Consider the following 22914-nt stretch of genomic DNA (forward strand, 5'->3'; position numbering starts at 1 on the left):
CCAGAGACAGAGCAGGGAGCAGAACAGGCAGACGATGGAAATACATTGCTGAGGGGAGCAATGGGCAAGACAGGAGAGGTCTGCCAAGCCATGTGGGAATCTCCCTGGCCGGCCGGGGGGGATCTAACCCGCTCTGCAGTCTATGAACAGCTTCACAGAGCTGCACTCAACCCGCTGCGCCACCAGGGAGGTCCTATTAAAGGATTTTGAATAAGGAAGTCACAGGGTTCGACTTTACCTATTTAAAAAATTACTAGTTATGGGCCTCCCTGTTGGCGCAAGGGGTTAAGCACAGCACTGTGAAGCAATGCGCAGCCTCTGCAGCACAAATTCGATCCTTGGCTGGCCAGTGAGCAACCCACATGGCGCAGCAGACTTCTCCTGCCTCGACTGCTGTTCCCCTCAGCAGCGTACTTCGGTCGATTTGCCTGTTCTGTTCCCCATTCTGTCTCTGGTGGCTCCTCTCACCCCCCACACCTGGCCTATACCCCAGTTCTTGTATTCATAAATAAATAAATAAATAAATCTTTAAAAAAAAAGATGTGGTATACGTACACAAAAAGGAATACCACTTAGCTATAAAGAAGATGTAATTCTTTCATTTGCAATGACAACGATGGACCTAGAGGGTATTATGCTTAGTAAAATAAAACAGATGTAGAAAGACAAACACTGTATAATTTCACTCATATGTGGCACGTAAGGAAAAGAACAAAGAAATGAGCTAAATGAAACAAAAATAAATCTTTAGACTGTAAGACCAAATTAGTGGTTATCAGAATGAAAGGGGGAAGAGGTGTGGGTCAACTGGGTAAAAGGGGTAAATTTTATGGTAAAGGATAGAATTAGACATGTAGTGATAAGTTGTATGTAGTACAAACATTAATTTCTAATTAATGAAACTTATGTAATGCAATCTTACTTCAATAAAAAATGAAAAACAACAACAAAAAACAATGTATGTCCTGAATATAATTCTGAAGAAATGAATGGAGAGCTTCTTCAAGGCAGGGACAGGGTTTTGGGAAGTGTTCAGTGTATGATGTGTAATTAAAAGACACAGATGCCCCCACTGCAGAATAGTTCACATGTCGAGTCCAATTCTGACCTGCCGCCATTATATTCAGAATTATCTGAACAGACACTACATGAGTATTGACTCTCCTCGTTTCATCCTGGAAATATCCCTGAGAGGTGGGCACAATGGGAAAATCATTTCTATTTAAAAAAAAAAAAAACGAGAAAATCAAGGCTTATGGGAGGTGTGCCGTGGCCAACATCCTCAAGTGCCAATGCCAAGCCTGGAATCCAAATTATCTCCCCCACCATCCCTCATCCAGTTCATTGTTTACTCTGGCCTGTCCTTGAACCAAGAGAACTTCCTGTCCCTTTTTCATCACAGAGTGGGTAGAGAGCAGAGATGTGAGTCACAGGAGGAGCCAAGATGGGGAAGCCAGTCTCCTTCGCCTTAAAACTGCTGTCATTTGTTCTTAATAACAATGCCCACCATCCTACTAGTTATAACCATGGACACTGGAGAAAGAAAGGCCTCAGTTTAAATCCTAGTTACAGGTTATGTGATGTTGAGGGATTAGTTAACTTTTTTTGGCTTTTTTTTAAGATTTATTTTTTATTCATGCATACAAGAATGGGGGTACAGGCCAGATGCGTGGGAGGGTGAGAGGATTCACCAGTGACAGAGCAGGGAACAGAACAGGCAGACTGACGAAATACACTGCTGAGGGGAGCAGCAGGCGAGACAGGAGCGGTTTGCCGCGCCATGTGGGTCTCTCTCTGGCCTGCTGGGAATCGAACTGGCGCTGCAGAGGCTGTGGACAGCTTCACAGCTCTGTGCTCAACCACCTGTGCCACTAGGGGAGGCCCCTCTTCGTGTTTTTTTTAATCCATAAAAGGATATGAAAATAAGCTACTTAGAAGAGTCACCTTGACCATAGAAAGATTTTGCTGATTATTATAAAATGGTTCAGGAACTTTCCTAAACACTTTTCCTGTACCACTTCTTTTAACACAACATCATGCCTTAGGCGGAAACAGGGGCTTAGAGCTGTCAAATAGCCCCCAGGGAAGTTGCCCCTGGAACTGGGAACCTCACTACCAAAAGGCTTGGCAAACAACCGAGGATCAGAGAATGGCAGCAGCTTGCTCAAGGACTTGACCAGTTACTGACTCCACACAACCAGATCTTTTCATTCAAAATGGACAGTTGGGTCATAACTTAGCAAGGTCTGACAAGATGTAAGTTTCATAAAACAGGATTTGGAGAGGGAAAAGCGACTCCTGAGGAGCCACAAGACCTGCCTGTGCCTCCCATTGAGGATATTGGGCCTCATTTTCCTCATCCACGAGGCGGAGGAAGTGGAGTTATTGGGAGTTTAGCGTCCTTTCCAACACTGGTTTTCCAGGGCGCCAGACCCAAGCTAAGGTAAAGGCCCAAGTCCCGCGGTTCAGGTTAGTCCTCCAGCGGGCCGGCAATAGGGACGCGTCCCCTTTAAGGCGCCAGCTCGCTGGCGGCGGCGGCCGGAAGTGTTGAAGCCCGGCCAGGCGGCGGCGGTGGCGGTAGCTGCCGTGGCGGCCTCTGCGCATGCTCCGTCGCCCGCCCGCCCTGGCCGCTCGCCGCCCGCCCGCCCGACGGAGACGGTGAGGAGGGGGAGGGGTGGGCGCGCGGCGCGGGCGCGGGGTGGGGGGGCGGGCGCGGGGGCCGCGAGGCGGCCGGCGAGGGCGGGCGGGCGCGCAGGGGGCGGGGGGCTGCTGCCTCCGCGGGCGCCTCCCCACGCCCTGTGCGTGCCGCCGCCGCCGCCGGGGAGCGAGCGGACGTCGCGGCGCCGCGGGGGGGTGGGGGGACGCTGCCGCTGGGTCCGCCCGAGCAGCCGGGCCGCCCCCAGCGCGGCCGGCCGCGCTGCCCGGGCTGGGTCCGCGGCTGAGGGCGGCGGGGGCCTGCGGGCCCGGTACTGAGGGCCCCCGTCGCCCCCGGACCGTGGGGCCCGGAAGTCCTCGGCTGAGGGCCCTGGAGGGGCTGGAGCGACTCTGGACTGAGAGGCCCGGACTCCCTGGACCCCGAGGAGGGATGTTGGGATCCTGGGGTATCCCCAAAGGCGGGGTCGGGGGAGCACCAGGCCCTTCTCTGAGGAGCTGGGGAGAGGCCTGGGTCCCTCTCAGGGCAGAGGGGGGTGAAAGGTGAGGGAAGCCTGGATGCCCGCCCAGGAGGAGACCCTCAGAGACTTGACTGGGGAGGGCTGGGGTAGGGGGAGCAAAAGCAGAGGGGGACCCTGCCGAGAAAAGGAGGGTCCTAGCTACACCTGAGAGGCGCATTAGAGGCCTCGGCCATTGAGTCGGGGGGGAGAAGAAGCAGGTGCTTTTCCCGAGGCGTGGTGACAGGTCTGGGCAGTGAGATCAGGGAACAAGGAAGAAAGCGCAGGGAGAGCTGAAGAGGCCCCAGCCTTCTCATAGATGGCTGGGGGGAGGTGCCTCCTTGGGTAGGAGTGAGAAGGGTCTAAATCTGTCAGGGAATGAAAGATACTTGCGTGCTCCCTGATATATAGGCCGAAAACAGGGTAATCTAGTATGTCAGGGAATGGGGAAACCCATGTTTTTGAGGGCTTTGGAGAAGATAATTGAAGGGGAGAAGCTTTAAGTACCCCTCCTTTTTTGAAATCACAGGGGAATTGGCCAGGTACCTCATAATTGAGGAGCAGGAGAGATGTGGGCAGAATCTTAACCGAGGGACCTGGAGAGAGATCCCCCCAAACTAAGATGTTGCCAAACTGTCCCGGGAAGCCCTGAATTTTCTCAAAATGTGAGATACCTCAACATCATTACCTAGCTGACAGGCCTTGATTGGTGTCCTTTTAGGCGATCCAAGAAACGGGGTTTCCTCCTTAGAGAAAGAATTTGGGAAAGGAATGATCAGGTACTTCTAGTCTCACAGCGGGACTCTTTCCTCCCCCCTTGCCTCTGCTAATGGTTACCAAAGTGCTTTTGGAGGAGACTTCCTCCTTAAAAATTCGAACTGTCTCCCCAAAGATGTCACCCTTTTATCAGTTTTAAAGTCTACTGACTTGATGACCTCTTCATTAGTTGTTAGCCACTTAATCATTTATTTCCACAAACACATTGAATTGCTAACTTGTGTTCAAGTTAGTTTGGGGTCTGTCTGGGTCTTATCCTGAGATGAAATTCCCTAAACTCTATCTAGTAGGATGATCCTTCAAATAATTTCTTTTTCCCTTTGTTGCCCCAAACACCTACATAGTCTCCAGTTCCCAACTTCATTCCCTGTCTGTTTCCCTCACTGTGGTCCTTTGTAGCCTTGTTAACTTCATTACATCTGGTAATACTCCAGATCACTTACTAAATGCATGAGAAGGAGTAAAGAAGAAAAAGGAGTTTTGCTTCAATAATAAAATTTTAACTTGGAAATTGCTTAATAGGGTGCACAGTGTACAAAAATTACAATGGAATAAAATACATTTGGAGTTAGAAAATTTCAGCACATCTAGTATTTCCTTCTCACCTACAAACTCTGATATGTTTGCAATCATGTGATGCTAATGTTTACATCTTGTAATGTTTTAAACAGCTTCCTGGACCAAATCTCGAGTAGGTCAGATGTCATTTGTTAGTTTTCCAGTAGTTTATGTGAGCAGTCATATGCTTACTTTCAAGGTGTCTGTCTTTGAAAAGAACTACAAAGTTATTTTAATATATATTATCCTCTATGTGTCTTCCTCTAGAATTACAGAGTGTTGTGTGATTCCACAAGGAATACTCTAAGGCCCCTTCCATGAAATACCCAAAGGATCAACTCACTCATCTTGCCTCAGGGGTTTTTGTTGCTATAAACAAGAGTCACTTTTCAGTTTACAGTCAGCTCAAAGAGATGATCTTGCATTTAACCAGTATAGTCTGTAGAGCTGGTTTCTGGTTACCAGCTAGGAAAATGGTATTTAGGGTAATAAGAGATACTCGACCCAAACTTGCTTTTCTAAAGAAAGTAAAAATTACTATGTTGAATCAGACCTGTGTATCTGACACTGAGGAATATATTGTGTATGATTATAATTGTCTTCTCTGATAAACTCTTAGAAGGTTAAAGAACAAACCAGAACATTCTGCCTGAGTTCCAAGGAGTAGGAGTAGGGTAAAGAGTAAAATATGAGTTCCCTTTGAAAGTTTTAAATTGATAGTCAACCACTTACTCAAAGTGTAGAGAGTACTCAACCTGTGAGTAGAAGGTCGAAATAAAAGTATTCTCCTATTTCTGGTTCTCTAACCACTAATTTAGGCTATTTTAAAAAAATTAAATCGTCTTTTGGGAATAATTTCTATAAGTTTGTTAAGTGCTAAAGTATTACTTTTAAAAATTAAATATGTATTATTGTAGTAAGAGAATAGTGCTTGACAGTAAATAAGTGTCCAACAAATGTTGGCTGCAATTATTTTAATTTGCCCTACATTTTTATGGTTCAAGCTTTGAAGCTATCCATTGATTCATTTATTCTAGGATTTATTGGTGATTATATGCTTCGTCATGTCCCTTTTTGACTTTTTCTACCTCAGGAGTCCTGCTTGTTTTGGTTTTCAGAGGTCCTAATTTGTTCTGTTTTTTTTTTTTCTTTCTAGTTTTAAACCTTTAATTTACAGAAGTCCGTATTATGTACTATGATTGCTTGCAATTACTTTTCCCTTCTAGTGAGTGCCAATGCTAGGCATCTCTTTCCCTTTAGTAGTTCCTTACAAGCAGACACTGTCCCTATTTATTTCCAAGGAACCTAACTTTGTGTCCAACTTTGTGTGGAGTAGAGACTAGTAAATATTTGTTGAACTGATTATAATTATGGACCATAAAGCAAGGCAGCTGAGCATAGCTGCCCAATCAAATTTATATCCCCTAAATTAGAAAAGTATAAACTTCTAGAAGTCTTTTAGGGCAGGGTGAGTCACTCATTGCATAAAAGTTGGTTACATACCTGCTATATACCAGCTTTCCTGAGAAAATTTTAGGTAGCAGTTTTGTAGATAGAAGTCTGATATCTGAAAACTCTATTACACTCCCACGTCCCGGATGCTAATCTGACACGGGAAAGCTGTTGAAAGAGAAAAGCAATCCTTGTTCTCCCAGGATGTAGCCTGGTGGGAATAGATTGAAAGTGGGATGATGGTCTGACCGGGGTGCTGCAGGTATGAAGGAGCAAGAACACAAAGCTCAAAACCCATCAAGGAAGTCACAAAAGGAAGTGATGTTTTTATTAAGTCACACAACTTTACCACTGACTAGTCAAAGAAGAAGGAAAAGAATTCCAGGTAGAAGAAACCATTCTGAAAGGCCAGGTGAGGAAAATGGCATGTTTGAGAAATGGGAATAAATCAGTGACAGGAGCCCACAGTGTGAAATGAGATTAATAGGGTGGGTGAGGTACAGATTTGGAAAATTTTGTAAGCCCTGGAAAGGGTTTACATGTTGTAAAGAGAACATGTTGTAAAGAGAATCTACTGAGGATTTTTAAGTGGGGAAATGGCCTTTAATAAGACACTTTGCTCTGTAGAGAAGGGATTGGAGAGCAGGACCAGAGATTAGGCTACTGATGAGAAACAGCTGGGAAAATCTAGGTGGTGGCATGTGTGGCTCAGAATATGGTGGTGGTAGTACAGATGGAGACTGGGGTGGGGGATGTTTTCAAGAGATATATAACTGGTCAGATGGATAGGATTTGGTGTTGATTGGATTTAGAAAGAGAAGAGAGCAGTCAAAAATATCTTCCAAGTGTCTGAGTTGAGAAAATAGGAAGGTACCATTTACCTAAGTAGGAAGTAGGAATAGGTTTGAAAGGGATCATAAGCTCAGTCTAAGGTGCCCACAACATATTTTAAGAGATTTTTGGATATAGAAAGTGTAAAGTTCAGGAAAGAAGTTTGAATTTGAGAATCAAAAAACATAAGTTAGACATGAATTTTAACTAGGTCAAATATAAGCAAACCAGTTGAACCAATACTTGTCAGTGCCCATGGTGAGCAGGACTGTGGGAGATAAAAAGTTTTTTAGGTAATTAGCACCTAACGTGATGGAGATAGGTATCTATTTAGTTAACTGCAGAACAGTGCAATAAACACTGGAGCGCTGCAAACCAAGTACTGGGCAACCACAGAAAAGAAAATGATTTGTGAGTGGCTCCCTGGAGGAGTGGGCTTTGAACTGGGCCTTAACATGAGAAGATGGGCCTTCCTGGTGGCTTGGGAGTTAAGTCTCAGCGCTATCACCGCTATGGCCTGAGTTCTATCCCAGCCAGGGAGCTAACTCACGTGACAAAGCAGGGTGCTCCTGTCTCGCAGCTGCTCCCCTTGGCAGTGTATTTCAGTAAATCTGCCTGATCTGCTCCCCGCTCTGCCTCTTATGAATCCTCTCACCCTCCCTACCCCCACCCACCACCTTTGGCTTACACCCTGGTTCTTCTATGCAAGAAAAAAAAGAAACGAGAAGATGAAAGAGAAGGGCATTTGGGGCTTAGGGTATAACAAAGGTACAGTACCTGAAAGTACATATATGTTCAGAGTACTGTGGGTTGTTGATGTGGCTGGAGTGTGGCTTATATCGCACAATCTAGTTATGCTTTAAGGTATTATAGTTGCAGATAAGTATTTTGGTGTCAAATGAAGGAGACATTCAGTGCTATGTATGTTATAGGCAAACAACTGCTGTGGCAGAGCTGAGATGTGGATTTGGTGGTCTGACATCAGTTACATTTTCAAACATGCATCCTTGCATGTCTTCTCTGTTCAGCATAGTCTAGTCATAGGTCTAAGTAAATATAGTGTTCTTACCTATACTTTTTTTTTCCAAGATTTATTTTATTTATTTTTGCATAGAAGAACTGGGATGTAGGCCAAAGGTGCAGGGGGTGAGAGGATTCACCAGAGACAGAGTGAGGAGCAGAACAGGCAGATCTACTGAAATACACTGCTAAGGGGAGTAGCAGGTGAGACAGGAGAGGTCTGCTGTGCCATGTGGGTCAGCTCCCTGGCCTGGGATCGAACTTGTGCTGCGATGGCTGCTGATAGCTTCACAGTCCTGAGACTTAACCCCTTGCGCCACCATGGAGGCCCACCTATATACTCTCTTAAGTGGCTCTCCTTTTCAGCTGTGAAGACTAATAGCAGCAGAATATCCTGGGGCCCCCTGGGTTTTCATTAAATTTGGACAATGCTTTAGTGGCTTTAGAGTCTGGGAGCATGTGGTGCTAGATACTGGTTTCCCTAATAGCTCTGCAAGGAGATGTCAGGCGAGATCATCTTTTCCATTCAACCTGCGGGATAGAGTTACTAGGACATTCCTAGAGGTCACATAATTGGATTTATTAAACTGCACAGTGAAAGTGACCTTTCTCTTCCTGCACAGTTTAGTCCTGTTAACCAGGAGATACTTATTAAGTACTCAGAAAGGACAGAGCAGTGGGTGCGGTATAATGACTGGTCACAAAGCAAATAGACTTGACTCCTACTTTCTAGGCGCTTACTATTTGGAATGGAGTGAGTGATGTGCTATAAACCAGCTCTTCTAGAAAAAAAAAAATACCCCGACTTGTGGTGCTTGTCAATACTCTCGCCGTCACTCATTTCAAGCTATGAATTTGATGTCACTAAACTTGGAGTTGGGAAGAGATGTGCACAGTGGGTTCTTGGGAGCTGGTAGAGCTGGCTCCAGCACACCATGGGATGAATCATACATACTGAGAAAGCCTACAATAGCAAGTGAGTACTAAGGCATTTCTGGAAAGATCAGAGCCTCTCTCAATGCCTTTTCGCTTCCCATCCTTTTCAGAGGGCAGTGATCCTCCAGGGTGCCTTGGGAATGGGTGGTCATTATCTAGTTCTTCCTTTCTTATGGTTGCCATCCTTTCAAACAAGTGAAGTTACTGGTGTTTTTTATTTCTGACAGCAGCCCCAGCTATCTGACTTCATGTGAAAGATGGCTAATGCGGAAGTGAGTGTCCCAGTGGGGGATGTGGTTGTGGTACCCACTGAAGGAAATGAAGGGGAGAACCCTGAAGACACTAAAACCCAAGTGATCTTGCAGTTACAGCCTGTGCAACAAGGGTAAGTGACTAGAGATTTGGATATTCTACAAAATTTGGGAGGTTTAAAGGGTGGAGAAATTACAACGTTATGGTTGCTCAGCACTATGAAGCATTCGACATCAATCTCAGCTGGTAGTTTTTATCTCTGTAATGTATTGTGTGCTATATTCATAATTTTATTATTATATTAGCCGTTTCCCTCTTCTCCCTATTCTCTGCTGTAAGCTCCTTGGGGGTAAGTTACATAGTTCCCACATCTTATTTGCCTGCACTGTCTAGCACAGGGCTTGGTACATGTTTAGCAAATGACATTGTAGTTAGAGTCAGAGGAGATTAGGCAAGGTAACTATAAATAGTGCTACCAGAAACTCCTTGGACCCTCATGGATGGGCAAATTATCAAGTTTAGTCAAAAAAAATATATCAACCACCTACTATTATACAGTGTATTATAAAAGTGTTGAGTGAAATATAACACATGGGTCCCACCACTATGGAACTTGCTGTCTAATTGTGCAAACGCAAAATATATACATGTAAATAAGAAATTGCTTATATCGCACGATCTGGGTGTGCTGTGTGGTATGGGTAGGAAGCACTTTTGAATTCAAATGACCACGATGAGTTTAAAAGGAGAGATATGGCTTAAGAAGTGGTCTTGAAGGTTCAGTAAGATTAGAGCTACAGAGAGAATGGGGAGTAGTTGTTTGTATTGGGGAATCTATAAAAGATTTTTCACAGGCTTAGAAATGCTCTTGGACAAAAATAATTCCATCCTAGTCTAATAATGTAACCTGTCTTAAATACTCTGGAGAAAGACATTTAACATCTCAGTAATTTTTTTAAAAGATTTTTATTTATTTAGGTATACAAGAAACCAGGGTATAGGCCAAAAGTGTGGGGATGAGAGGATTCACCAGAGACAGTGTGGGGAACAGAATAGGTGGATCTACTGAAATACACTGCTGAGGGGAGCAGTGGGCAAGACATGTGGGTAGCTCCCAGGCTGGGTCGAACTCATGCTGCAGAGGCTGTGGATAGCTTCACAGTGCTGTGCTTAACCCCTAGCACCACCAGGGAGGCCCCGCAGTAATTTTAAAGCCTTTTTAGTATGGAAAGTTTCAAATATATGCAACAATAAAGAAAAACTATAATGAACCCCATAAAAGCACCCATCGACCAACTTCAACAATTACCAACGCATGACTCGTCCTGTTTCTTTTCTACATCTTCCCACTCCTGATGTTTTTTGAAGCAAATTTCAGACATTAGTATATATCTGTAAAAGACAAGAAATTTTTAGTTGTTAAAATATTACCCATAGTTTGCTGATATTCTGAATATTAAGTATGAAGGAAATAGTCTAAGACCTATAAGGGACAGTTGTTGCAAATAATCCTTCACATATAATTAATAGAATTTTTTTTTTTTTTTTAGTATTTACAGATTATGCATACTTATTCAAATTCATTTGTTTGGAAATGTCACTTGTTATACATACATGTACTTGAAAGTTGTTACCACAAGGTGCATGAGGAAGAATCTAGTTCTCAGCAGTTTTATTTCCTCATGGAGTCATTTCTATCTTTCCTAAAGTGCCCAGTGGTCACTTTTTAAAAAACATTTATTTTATTTACTTATGCATTCAAGAGTTCTGGTGTAGGCCAGAGGTGCGGGGGTGCGGGGGCGGGTGAGAGGATTCACCAGAGACAGAGTGGGGAGCAGAACAGGCGGATCTACTGAAATACACTGCTGAGGGGAGTAGCAGGGGAGACAGGAGAGGTCTGCTGTGTCATGTGGGTTCAGTTCCTGGCTGGGGATCGAATTCAGACCACTGCTGTGGACTGTAACAGTGATAAGGATGAGACTTAACTCCTAGGCCACCAAGGCGGCCCCATTTTACAGTTTTTTAAGTGTTATGTACATGTTTTCAGAAATACATTACGAAGCAAAAGTCGTCTCTGGTAATGGTCTCCCCATATGACCACACAGAACCTGAAACAGGGCCTCCCTGGTGGCACAAGGGGTTAAGATGCAACCTATGAAGCAATCCATAGTCACTGCAGCACAAGTTCAATCCCTGGCCAGGGAGCTACCCATATGGCGCAGCAGATCTCTGTTATCTCGCCGGCTGCTCCCCTTAGCAGTGTATTTCCATAGATCTGACTGTTTTGTTCTCCACTCTGTCTCTAGTGAATCCTTTCACACCCCCATACCTCTGGCCTGTACCCCAGTTCTTGTATGCATAAATAAATAAATCTTAAAAAAACAAACCTGAAACATTGTATCAGCTATTTTCATAATAACACTAAATTGACTTTAAAATATATACACATTTAATTTTTTTAAGACTTAGATACTAAGGTATCTAGAAGGCTATTAATTCTAGGAACTCAATATAGAAGATTTGTTTAGCATGTGCTTCCTTAAAAAGGAAAAAAAGAAATAGTTATTAACTTTTTCAAGTGGGCGCTTGTAGAAAGTTCTCAAGGGGAGTGAAGGAACTAGGATTCCATCATCATTCTTTTTTTTTTTAAATTTTTTTTTTAAGATTTATTTATTTATTTATTTATTCATACAAGCACTGGGTACAGTCAGAAGCGCGGGAGGGTGAGAGAATTCACCAGAGTCAGAGCAGGATGCAGAACAGGCAGACGGACCGAAGTACACTGCTGAGGGGAGCAGCGGGCGGCAGGAGAGGTCTGCGCGCCATGTGGGACCCTCCTCTGGTGGCCGGGGAGCAGCCGGGGATCGAACCGGCACTGCAGAGGCTGCGGGCAGCTTCGCAACCCCGCGCTCAACCACTGCGCCACCGGGGAAGCCCTCCATCATCATTCTTGACTTTCCAATTCATTTTGTATTCTTAAGCATTTTTAGCATAACAAGATAGGGACTGGTGATTTTATTTACCACATAAATTTTCTCACTGTGCTGACTTTATGCTTTTTCTTTAGAGGACATTCAGTCCGCATGTAACAGAATAGTTGAGTTTGAGTAGTGGCCCTACTTCTTCTTTTATGTTCATTCCCCCTCCTTAGCAGAAAGTTTAAAGTCTTAGGGGGGGTATATAACCTTTTTCAGATAATTAGGGTACCCCTTGCTTTATGTTATAATCTTATGCAACTTTGTGTAAATCAGACTCTTTCCTTAACATGCTGGTTAAAAAATATCTTAACCTGTGAATTTTCAGTTTTCAGAGCAGAGAATTAGAATACAATAATGGAGATTTAATGTTACAGTTCTAATAAAAATAATTTTACTTTCTTTTGATAATTCATAGACGTGTATCTTATAGTGCTTTAACATTTTGAACCTATATTATGATTTTTTACTATAGTTGTAGGTATAGCGAATTAGGCCTAGTCCTTCACTATTCTGAGTTGCTTTAGAAATTTTTTCCTTCACAAAAAACTTGTTTACTCATTAAAAATATAGACTCTGCCCCCTACTTCATACCCCAAGTGTAATTTACTAGTTGTTGAAATTATGTACAAACAAAAATATATTTTTTAAAGAGATTTGGTCACCTTAGAATGTTTACTAATCTTAACTTGAAGTAGTGGTTTCTCATGTTTATCATAGTCCTCATTCATTCAACATTGTCGTGTTCCAGTTACTATACACATAACAGTCATGAAATTAAATAAATGAATAAGACAGTCTCTGCATTCCAGGCCCTCTTAGACTATGTCCAAGGGAGACAGTTAAACAGAATATAGTATTAAGCAGTATAGGTGTTGTGACAAAAACCCCAAGTAAAATTAGGTCACAAAGGAGAAAGTGGGTGAGTATACTAGAGGGATTGAGATGGAAGGAGGTCCATCATAGAGGCTACTTATTTAAAAAAGAAATAAATGGGAAAAGGGCCTCCCCGGTGGCACGGCGGTTGAGTGCTGGGTTGCGAAGCTGCCCGCAGCCTCTGCAGTGCCAGTTCGATCCCCGGCTGCTCCCCGGAGGGTCCCACATGGCGCGCAGACCTCTCCTGCCGCCCACTGCTCCCCTCAGCAGTTTACTTCGGTCTTTCTGCCTGCTCTGCTCCCCGCTCTGGCTCTGGTGAATTCTCTCACCCTCCCGCGCTTCTGACTGTACCCAGTGCTTGTATAAATAAATAAATCTTTAAAAAAAAAAAAAGAAAGAAGTGGGAAGGGATGTTTTTAGAAAAAGAGAGCAAGATAGAAAATAGTAAAAGAAGATGGCAATTTTGGGAGCCACAAATAGTTTGGTGTGACTGATGTTTAGATTATAAGATACCGGGGAGAGTTGAAATCGGGCTTGTCTCAGAGAGATAAGTATCATATTTAGGATTTGCACTTTTTTTTTAACAGGAGGGAGAGGATTCTTGAAGGGTTTTAAGAAGGGAGTGACATGAACACTCTGGGGGTAATACAGAAGATCAGGTAGATAAAAAGGGCTAGTTCAGACTAGAGATCTAGAGATGACTTAGTCTGAATTAAGCTGGTAGCAGAGGAAATACAGACAGGGAGAGTGGCTGGTTTTAAAGAGGTACATCTGGTAAGATTTGGTGACTGACTGTGTGGGAGTTGAGGAGGAGGAAAAGGGAGAAATTGAGTGTAATTTCCTGGCTTCTGTCTTAGGCTACAGTGTGCTGGATGATGCCATTGGCAAGGATGAGGATTATAGGAAGAAGGGTAACTTGGGAGGTGGGAGAGAGAAGACAACTTGGTTATTTTAGACATAATGAATTCAACAAAGTCCTGAGGGACATCCAAATGTATTTATTAATTTAGCCGTTAACTGTGTCCCGGTGTGAAATACAGAAGGGAAGTTGTGTTAGGGGTGTCAGCATGGGGATGGGTAGTCATCTATGTAAAGGAGATTATTCAGGCAGTGCTTTCAAACAACAAATTGTAAAAATTAACATTAGATCTATTATAGAAATTAAAGAATATCAGTGTATCTTATTAGGTTGTGTGAGCCCATTTTTAGAAGGTAGAAACATTTTAGTGACACATTTTCCCTAAGTAGTACCTCTAGTTATTGCTAGTTACTTTGTGCAGTTTCTCTCTTGCATTTTCTGATGAGACTATGCTTGTGTCAGTAGTTTCATCATAGTACCTTCAAAATGCTATCATTTCTTAGGGCCTCCTTGGTTGCCCAGAGGTTAAAGTCTCAGGGCTCTCAAGCTGCTGTGCCACTATGGCATGAGTTCAATCCTTGGCCAGGGAGCTAACCCACATATGGTACAGAAGACCTCTCCTGTTTCTCCGCTGCTCCCCTACACAGTAAGATCTGCCCACTCTGTCTCTGGTGAATCCTCTCAATCCCTGTACCTCTGGCCTACACCCCAGTTCTTGTATGTACAAATAAATAAAAATAAATCTTTTTTTAAAAAAAGTGCTATTAAGCCTCCCTGGTAGCACAGGGGTGAAAGACAGCAATATCAAGCTATCGCCAGCCACTGCAGCACCAGTTCAATCCCCCACCAGCCAGGAGCAACCCACATGGCGCAGCAGACTTCTGTCTCCACCGCTGCTCCCCTCAGCAGTGTATTTCAATAGATCTGCCTCTTTTGCTCCCCACTCTGTCTCTAGTGAATCCTTTCCTCCCCTGTACCTCTGGTCTGTACCCCAGTTCTTGTATGCCTAAATAAATATAGCTTAAAAAAAAAAGTGCTATCATGCCTAAATTCCAACAAGGGACATCAGTTTCTTTTTTTTTTTTTTAGAGGCATGTTTTATTTATTTATTTATTTGTTTGTTTGTTTTGTTTTTTGTTTATACATGCACTGGGTACAGTTAGAAGCGCGGGAGGGTGAGAGAATTCACCAGAGCCAGAGCGGGGAGCAGAGCAGGCAGAAGGACTGAAGTACACTGCTGAGGGGAGCAGCGGGCGGCAGGAGAGGTCTGCACGCCATGTGGGACCCTCCGGGGAGCAGCCGGGGATCGAACCGGCGCCGCAGAGGCTGCGGGCAGCTTTGCAACCCAGCGCTCAACCACTGCGCCACCGGGGAGGCCCGGACATCAGTTTCTATGACCAAGTCCTCCCTGCCTTGAATTGGCCAGTGGTATTTTAGTTTCATCAGGATAATTCTAGAATATGACTTAATCTTATACTTGAAGGAACACTTTATGTCATGAACTTTTGAAGTTCTGAAAGTTATGAAAATTCTGATGTAAAACAATAACAAGTGTGGTGTAAATACAGTAGCAAGAAGATCTTTCCTTTAAGATGAGGAAAGTTGTTGATTCATTTTTATGGTTGTAGCTCTGAACAGCCTTGGGTAGCTTGGAATATAAATACAATGGGGAACTAATCAAAGCACAAACATAGATTTGTAAAGATATTTATTTTATTCCTTTTGAGATAGATTAAAATAAATTTCTTAACCCCATGCTGTGAATATTAATTTTTTCATGATTTATATAGTTTGTTTTTCGATGGACACTTTTACAACAGGATTTATGAAGCTGGGTCGGAGAACAACACAGCAGTTGTGGCAGTAGAAACTCACACGATACACAAAATTGAAGAAGGGATTGGTAAGTTTTTCTGTGTTATTCCAGTACCTTTGACCTTAGCTTCCTTGGTTGAGATTTCTTGCTTTTTGTCCCTACCAAGTGTGTTCTACTAATGCTGCAGTCATCATTTAGAATGACTACTGACTAAGATGCTAGGGCTGTCAGTTAATTCTTTAATATCAGTTTGCTAGGGTTTCTGAAAGATTTTTCATCTCTAAAAACCATGCAAAGAAATTGGAACCTCAAGGTTGATTGTTGTTGTCAAGGAAGTTGCTGATGAGGACGAGGACTGATAGGTATTAACTGAAAGAAGTCACTGGAAAGATATTGAAAAGAAACTCTGAAATGAGATAAACTTGAATTTTAATCTTGCTTTATCTCTTTTTATTGATAGTTGTATGCCCTCAGGAAAGTCGGTTCACCTTCTGAGTCCTACTTATATGCATGTAATACAAAGGCAGCAGGCACTCCTTTGATAGATTCTTGTAAGACTAAATATGTAAAAGCATACAGCAGTGTCTGGTAGGAGCTTGCTAAGAGAGCTGTTATGCCAGACTTCTTCCAAAGGATCTCTGAACAATCTTAGTCTTAATGAAGCAGTTTATATAGCCCCTCAGAGGACTCTGAACACTAGAGATACTGAATTTAAGCCTTGGGGAAGATATTTCAATAAATAACTGGTATTTTTTTCCATTTTCAGATGCAAGCACTATAGAAGCAAATGAGGATATGGAAATTGCTTACCCCATAACTTGTGGGGAAAGCAAAGCCATTCTCCTCTGGAAGAAGTTTGTGTGTCCAGGAATTAATGTAAAATGTGTTAAGGTAATTGTCTTCTCTCTGCTAGGGCCTATTTGGGGACTCCTTGTTTTTAACAGGGTGTGGTTTCTGGGCCTCCTCTCTCTTTCACCACATCAATGTTTCCAATTTTGTGGCTATACTCTCATTGTGTCACAGCAGAAAAAAATAAAAACTTTGGAGTGAAATTGGCCCGGATTCAAGTCCCAACAGAATATAAATTCTGAGAACTGAGAACTTTTGTGTCTTGTTCATCAGTGTATCCCCAGCATGTAGAGTGATGCTTGGTGTATTTATCAATAAATCTTTGTTGAATGAATGAATGAATGGGGTCCCATCTTTATCTCTGACTAGTTGGGTCACCTTATGCAAGTTATTTAATATTTCAGAGCCTCATGTCAAAATACAAATAATCATTTACATACATTGTAAGATTGCTAGAATATAAGATGAGATACCTTATACTGGTGGAATTTATTGAAAATTATTACTGATAATAATAAATAATCTCACAATGAAGAAATAATTATTTATATTCTCTCCTTTGGGAGCCACAGCTGTACCCATGGATAGTTGTGTCATTGAAGTGGCATCACCCTAGAATCTGTCAGGATTATAGAATTTTGGGGCTCTTTAGTGCTTTTGGTTTCTACCATACTTATTCTTTCTGCCACAGCCTGAATCTTGACATAAGGGCTGGATAGATTACTTCAGTTTAAACAGGTAGTTGCACCTAATTGCCTGGCTAAGAGCATACATGGACTTTAGGTGCTAATCAATATACTAATCACTGATCCTCCTAATGTGTTCTGTAGGTTTTTACCAGAACAGGGTACTGTGTTCAGAGATGGGTCATCTTCTTTGGCACAATAGGGCAGGAGACTGTATCATATAAAACTGTGACAAGATGTTGGGTGGCTACTTTTTGTACATAACGAGTTACTGTTTTCTTTCTTTCTTGGCCTGCCTAAATTTACATTGCATTATTTTGGACTTTTCTTTTTACTTTAGTTCAATGATCAATTGATTAGCCCCAAGCATTTTGTTCATCTGGCTGGCAAGTCCACCCTAAAGGACTGGAAGAGAGCCATTCGTCTGGGTGGAATTATGCTCAGGTGAGCTCAAATAGTAAGCACCTTTCAACAGATTTTGGGATACTCAATCATGATAGGTTCCAGAGAATCTTTTTTTTCTTTTTTTTAATTTTAAGTTTTTATTCTGTCTGAAGGATTAGCTTGAGCAATCCATGCATGATTACCCTGGCAAGCATAGTGTAGGCTGACTGACAAAGCCTGGTAATCTGGTAAAGTAGAAGTGCGCTATGATAAGTAACACTTAGACAAGTGAATACAATCCTTGCCATCATTATGCCACAAAATAAATTTCAGTATTTGCAATATCCCTCATCCCTTCTTTGCAGGTTGGTTTGCTATTGTAATATTTTTCCCATCTGGTAAAGATTAACATTAGTTGGTATTCCTTGAGTACATACCTTTTTTTTTTTAATACAAGCACTGGGTACAGTCAGAAGCGCAGGAGGGTGAGATAATTCACCAGAGCCACAGCAGGGAACAGAATAGGCAGAGTGATGAAATACACTGTTGAGGGGAGCAGCGGGCGCAACAGGAGAGGTTTGTGCGCCATGTGGGACCCTCGCCGGGGATCGAATCAGCGCTGCAGAGGCTGCAGGCAGCTTCACAGCCCAGCACTCAACTGCTGCGCCACCAGGGGAGGCCCTAAAATTTATTTATTTATACAAGAACTGGAGTAAAGACCAGAAGTGTGGAGGGTGAGAGAATTGGCCAGAGATAGAGCGGGGAGCAGAACAGGCAGATGGACCAAAGACACTGCTGAGGGAAGCAGCAGGTGAGACAGGAGAGGTCTGCTGTGCCATGTGGGTTATCTCCCTGGCTGGCCAGAATCGAACCTGTGCTCCAGAGGCTGCAGACAGCTTCACAGTGCAGCGCTTAACCCACTGCACCACCGGGGAGGCCCTAGTACTTACCTGTTGATCGAAAATTTGAAAATTGGTCAAGAATTAAAACTTTTGGGCCCCCTGATGGCCTAGTGGTTAAAGTCTCAGTACTACCACTGCATTGGTTGGTCCAAGTGACCTGAGTTTGATCCCTGGCCAGGAAGCTAACGCATATGGCACAGCAAACCTCTCCTGTCTAGCCCACTGCTCCCCTCAACAGTGTATTTCAGTAGATCTGCCTGTTCTGTTTCCTATTCTGACTCTGGTGAATCCTCTTACCCCCTGCACCTCTGGCCTATACCCTAGTTCTATGTAAATAAAATAAATAAAAATCTTCTAATAAAATTATTCTTTCAAAAAAAAGAATTAAAGCTTTTTCTATAGACATATTCTTAAAATATTTTAAAAACATCTTACCCTTTGTCTTTAATTTATTTTAAGGAACCTGTCTTAAGAAAACTCTTTTGTGCCTGTGGAGATCAAACATAAAACTGTTCCTTGCAACATAATTTATTATGTTATAAATTGCTCTCTGCGTTAATATACAATCAAGGGCTATCTAAAGTGAATTACGACTTTTCTAAATATTCCTATGTATATACTCTGGGTGTTATGCAATCATTAAAATATTTCTGAAGGGTTTTTACCTAGAAAAAATGCTTGTAATGAAATGTGAAGGAAAAAATATATAAAGTTAATTGAGTAGTGTGATTTTAGCCATGTTAAAAATATACATATGTTAGTATAATTTAGTAGAAGAAAATATGCCAAAATGTTGATGTTATCTCTATGTAGTGGGATTTTTTTACAGGGTTGTTTTCTGTATTTTCCATGGAAAATGTTATTTTTTTTTTCTGCACATACTATTTTTCTAGCCAGAGACACATAATTAAAAAAAATTTGTTCCAGATGATTTGTTTGTAGAAATCAGTAGTTGAAATTGGGAATACATCTAACTTTCATTTTTTGTTGTTTTTGGCCTGTTTTACTTGCCCAGGAAAAACAAACACATGCCAACTTTTCCCAAATATGTAAAGGAACCAGAATGTCTAAAAGATCTTTACTAAAAGTCAAGTAACATTATAACATAGACTTTACTGTAATTACAATACTCCTTGGTTTGCTTATGGGCTATAATAACAATGTCTTGTGGATCCCATTATAAGGATATTTTATAGTGGAGGTGTAGTATAATCAACTTTGCTCAGAATTTATAGGAGAGTTGTTATCAGTTTTTTTTTCTTAAGGGAAAATTTGCTGACTTTTTTGTCTTCAAAAGTGGCAATAAATCTTGCTGCTCTAGGAGTACTAATACATCAGAATGTCATCTCTATAGTCTCACTCCCCTATAGCATTTCTGTTTTGCTTTTTTTTTTTTTAAAGATTTATTTATTTATGCATAGAAGAACTGGGTGTAGGCCAGAGGTGCTTCACCAGAGTCAGAGTGGAGAACAGAAGAACAGAACAGGTAGATCCACTGAAATACACTGCTAAGGGGAGCAGTGGGTGAGACAGGAGAGGTGTTCTGTGCCAAGTGGGTTAGCCCCTGTCTGGGGATTGAATTCAGGCCATGGAGATGACAGCGCTGAGACTTAACCCCCTATGCCACCAGGGAGGCCCCACCCCCTACAGCATTTCTCAGTTTTGCTGGACTGTGAGTTAGTCTTTCTCCCTTTAGGTTTGGTTTCAATGAGACTCTGTGGGGAAACTTATTTTTTTTGTCAGGGGTATATACCTAAAGCTCAGTGGTAACTGAAAAATGCTCATAATGAGTAGACTAGAGGTGAAAGAGGAGCATTTTTTTTTTTTTAAGATTTATTTATTCATGCATACAAGAACAGGGTACAGGCCAGATGCATGGGAGGGTAAGAGGATTCACCAGAGACAGACTGGGGAACAGAACAGGCAGACTGACTGAAATACACTGCTGAGGGGAGCAGTGGGCAAGACAGAAGAGGTCTGCTGCGCCATGTGGGATTCTTGCTGGCTGGCCGGGATCGAACCCATGCTGTAGAGTCTGTGGACAGCTTCACAGTGTGGCACTCAACCGCCTGCGCCACCAGGGGAGGCCCTAGAGAAGTATTTTTTTATTTTTATTTTTATATTTTTAGAGATTGATTGATTTATACATACAAGAGCTAGGGTACAGGTCAGAGATGCGGGGGGTGAGAGGATTTACCAGAGACAGAGTGGGGAACAGAACAGGCAGATTGACTGAAATACACTGCTGAGGGTAGCAGCGGGCGAGACAGGAGAGGTCTGCTGCGCCATGTGGGTTTCTTCCCAACTGGCTGGGATCAAACCCACGCTGCAGAGGCTGCGGACAGCTTCACAGTGTGGTGCTCAACTGCCTGCGCCACCAGGGAGGCCCAACCTAATGACTTTTAATGCTAGTAGGTTTCACTAATCTACAGAAAAGACTAAGCAATTTTTTCTCTATTTGTTCCTGAGGCTGGTTTTCTCTAGATGGAGTACAGTCTAAACTGCTACTTCTTGTCTCCCTTTGCATAGAAAAATGATGGACTCCGGACAGATTGATTTCTACCAGCATGACAAGGTTTGCTCTAATACCTGCAGAAGCACCAAATTTGATCTTCTGATCAGCAGTGCAAGAGCACCAGTGCCGGGACAACAGACAAGTGTGGTGCAGACACCCACTTCGGCTGATGGTAGGGGGTAGGAAACCACCTGACAACCCACTGTGTTTTTCAGTAGCACTTCCCCCTCACTTCTTATTTGTGTTTCTTAATTTCACTATTCATGAGCATTGATGTCCTGTAAGCTATGGTAATCTTTGATGGGGTTCTTCTATACTTTAGAAAGTGATCTGTGTTTTCTCCCAAATGATTCCTATTGACCAAACCTCCTTCCTGTTTCTTTCTTAAAATGCATGGTAAACATTAGAAGATAGTTCAGTAGTTATAGTGCTTATGCAGAGTCTCATATTAATGCCTCTTGGAATCTCTAGGCTGAAATTAGACTGTTTTGAAAATCATTTCTTCTCTTAGTGATCAAGGCAGGAATGTGGATTAAATGATGAATGGTTTTAGCCCTTGAACTGAGATGTATCAAAGACAAAGTGTTGCTGGCTGGGATAGGCTCTGGAGACTATGCTGTAAGGATCAAAGAGCTTTACTTGAAAGGGATCCAGATAACCAAGCTGAGCCTTCCTCACCAACGAGACAGAGTGGCCACACACTTACAGCAGTATTGCTGAGTTTGGGACTAAGGATCCTAGCCATGCAGGAAAGATAAAGCCACATGATATTATTATAATGGATTCAGTTAGTCCAGTTATATAGAATGTGTGTCAGTTGCTTCTGGAAGACGTCTAAATATGCCTTACAGAGTCGCAAGAAGGCTAAAGAAAATAAAGGGTTAGGGAAGTGCTGTGCTTTAAAAATGACTTCTTGAGGTTCATTTTGGTCAGCCCTAATATTCTGTGAGTAACTACTGGGTGAGTAGAAGCCAAATTTCTTGAAGCCTAAGTCCTTTTCAGGAAAATATAAAATATCTAGTAGTTTGAATTTTCCATTATGTGGCTCTTTCACATAATGAAAAGTAAAAAATAATGTGAATTATTTACATCTCTTTTATTTGGCCCAAACTCCTGTACTTGATCATCTGTATTGATATTTCTTTTTTTATTTGATTATTGATATCTTCCTGTATGTAGCACCCAGAGTTATCTGTATTTCTGTCTTTATTGGTTTGATTTTTCTCAATTCTTTAATAATCCCAATGTACAACTGATAGGAAAGGCTTTTTTCTTCTGTGAATCTGCTGTCCATGGATCTCTTCTAAGCTGATTTTTTTTTTTTTTAAATCTCATTTTTCTTACATAGGCTGACAAATAAGCTACAACTTCAGATATCCTAGATGCTGAATATCAAACATACTGGTAGTAGAGCTCTTGGCTAAGCACCATACTTTTCTCTTAAATTACTTCAGATCAGACAGCCTGGCAATCATGTACATCTTCAGTCTCTCAAAATCATACCCACTCTGGAAGCAGATTGATCTTTTATAATTTTATAAATTATTTCTCACTTTCTGTTTGGAGGAAGATGAAAGCATTGTCTTTTGAAAGGCAAGTTTTCTTTAGAAAATCCAATATTTATCTTGGCCTACCTTGGATTCTAGTGTTTAATATATGAACCTGAAGGCAAAAGGCTAGATTGCTAAAATAACAGGGTTTCTTTGGCAGTGAGTATGTGATAGAGAATAGCTATGACTTCTTCATAAAACCATTGGTCTGACTTTAATGGGCTGATTTCAGGTAGCATCACACAGATTGCCATCTCTGAAGAGAGCATGGAAGAGGCAGGGCTGGAATGGAACTCAGCTCTCACTGCTGCTGTCACCATGGCCACAGAGGAGGGTGTAAAGAAAGACTCAGAGGAAATTTCAGGTATTTTTCTGTGGGTTTCAGATATCTTGCAGGGGTTTGTGACTCTTATCACCATTATGATTAGGGACATAGAAGTCCCCTTAATTATGTTTGCTGGCTGTTCTTAGGCTTAGTAATTACTAATTATGGATGTGCACATCTTATTTTAATCCGCGGGCAATCC

The 22914-nt window shown here is 42.2% G+C and overlaps 1 protein-coding gene across 7 annotated transcripts in view; it reads left to right on the top strand.

Moving 5' to 3' along the window:
• Positions 1-22914, top strand: part of GMEB1 (glucocorticoid modulatory element binding protein 1) — a 39656-nt gene that overhangs the window by 11230 nt on the left and 5512 nt on the right. The window contains exons 1-7 of one of the 7 annotated variants that reach the window (XM_037499148.2): positions 2425-2443; positions 8951-9108; positions 15476-15588; positions 16268-16392; positions 17377-17480; positions 20852-21009; positions 22620-22751. In XM_037499148.2, the coding sequence (XP_037355045.1) occupies positions 8981-9108; positions 15476-15588; positions 16268-16392; positions 17377-17480; positions 20852-21009; positions 22620-22751 (760 nt within the window). In that variant the 5' untranslated portion in view covers positions 2425-2443; positions 8951-8980. Of the gene's footprint in view, positions 1-2424; positions 2444-2550; positions 2659-5406; positions 8764-8950; positions 9109-15475; positions 15589-16267; positions 16393-17376; positions 17481-20851; positions 21010-22619; positions 22752-22914 lie in introns of those variants that run through there. The other 6 variants (XM_037499150.2, XM_037499151.1, XM_037499145.2 and 3 more) reach the window with 6 other exon arrangements.

The sequence above is a fragment of the Talpa occidentalis genome, unplaced genomic scaffold (genome assembly GCF_014898055.3).
Source record: "Talpa occidentalis isolate TD23 unplaced genomic scaffold, MPIMG_talOcc4v2.1 talOcc4.9, whole genome shotgun sequence".
In the NCBI taxonomy this organism is placed as follows: domain Eukaryota; kingdom Metazoa; phylum Chordata; class Mammalia; order Eulipotyphla; family Talpidae; genus Talpa; species Talpa occidentalis.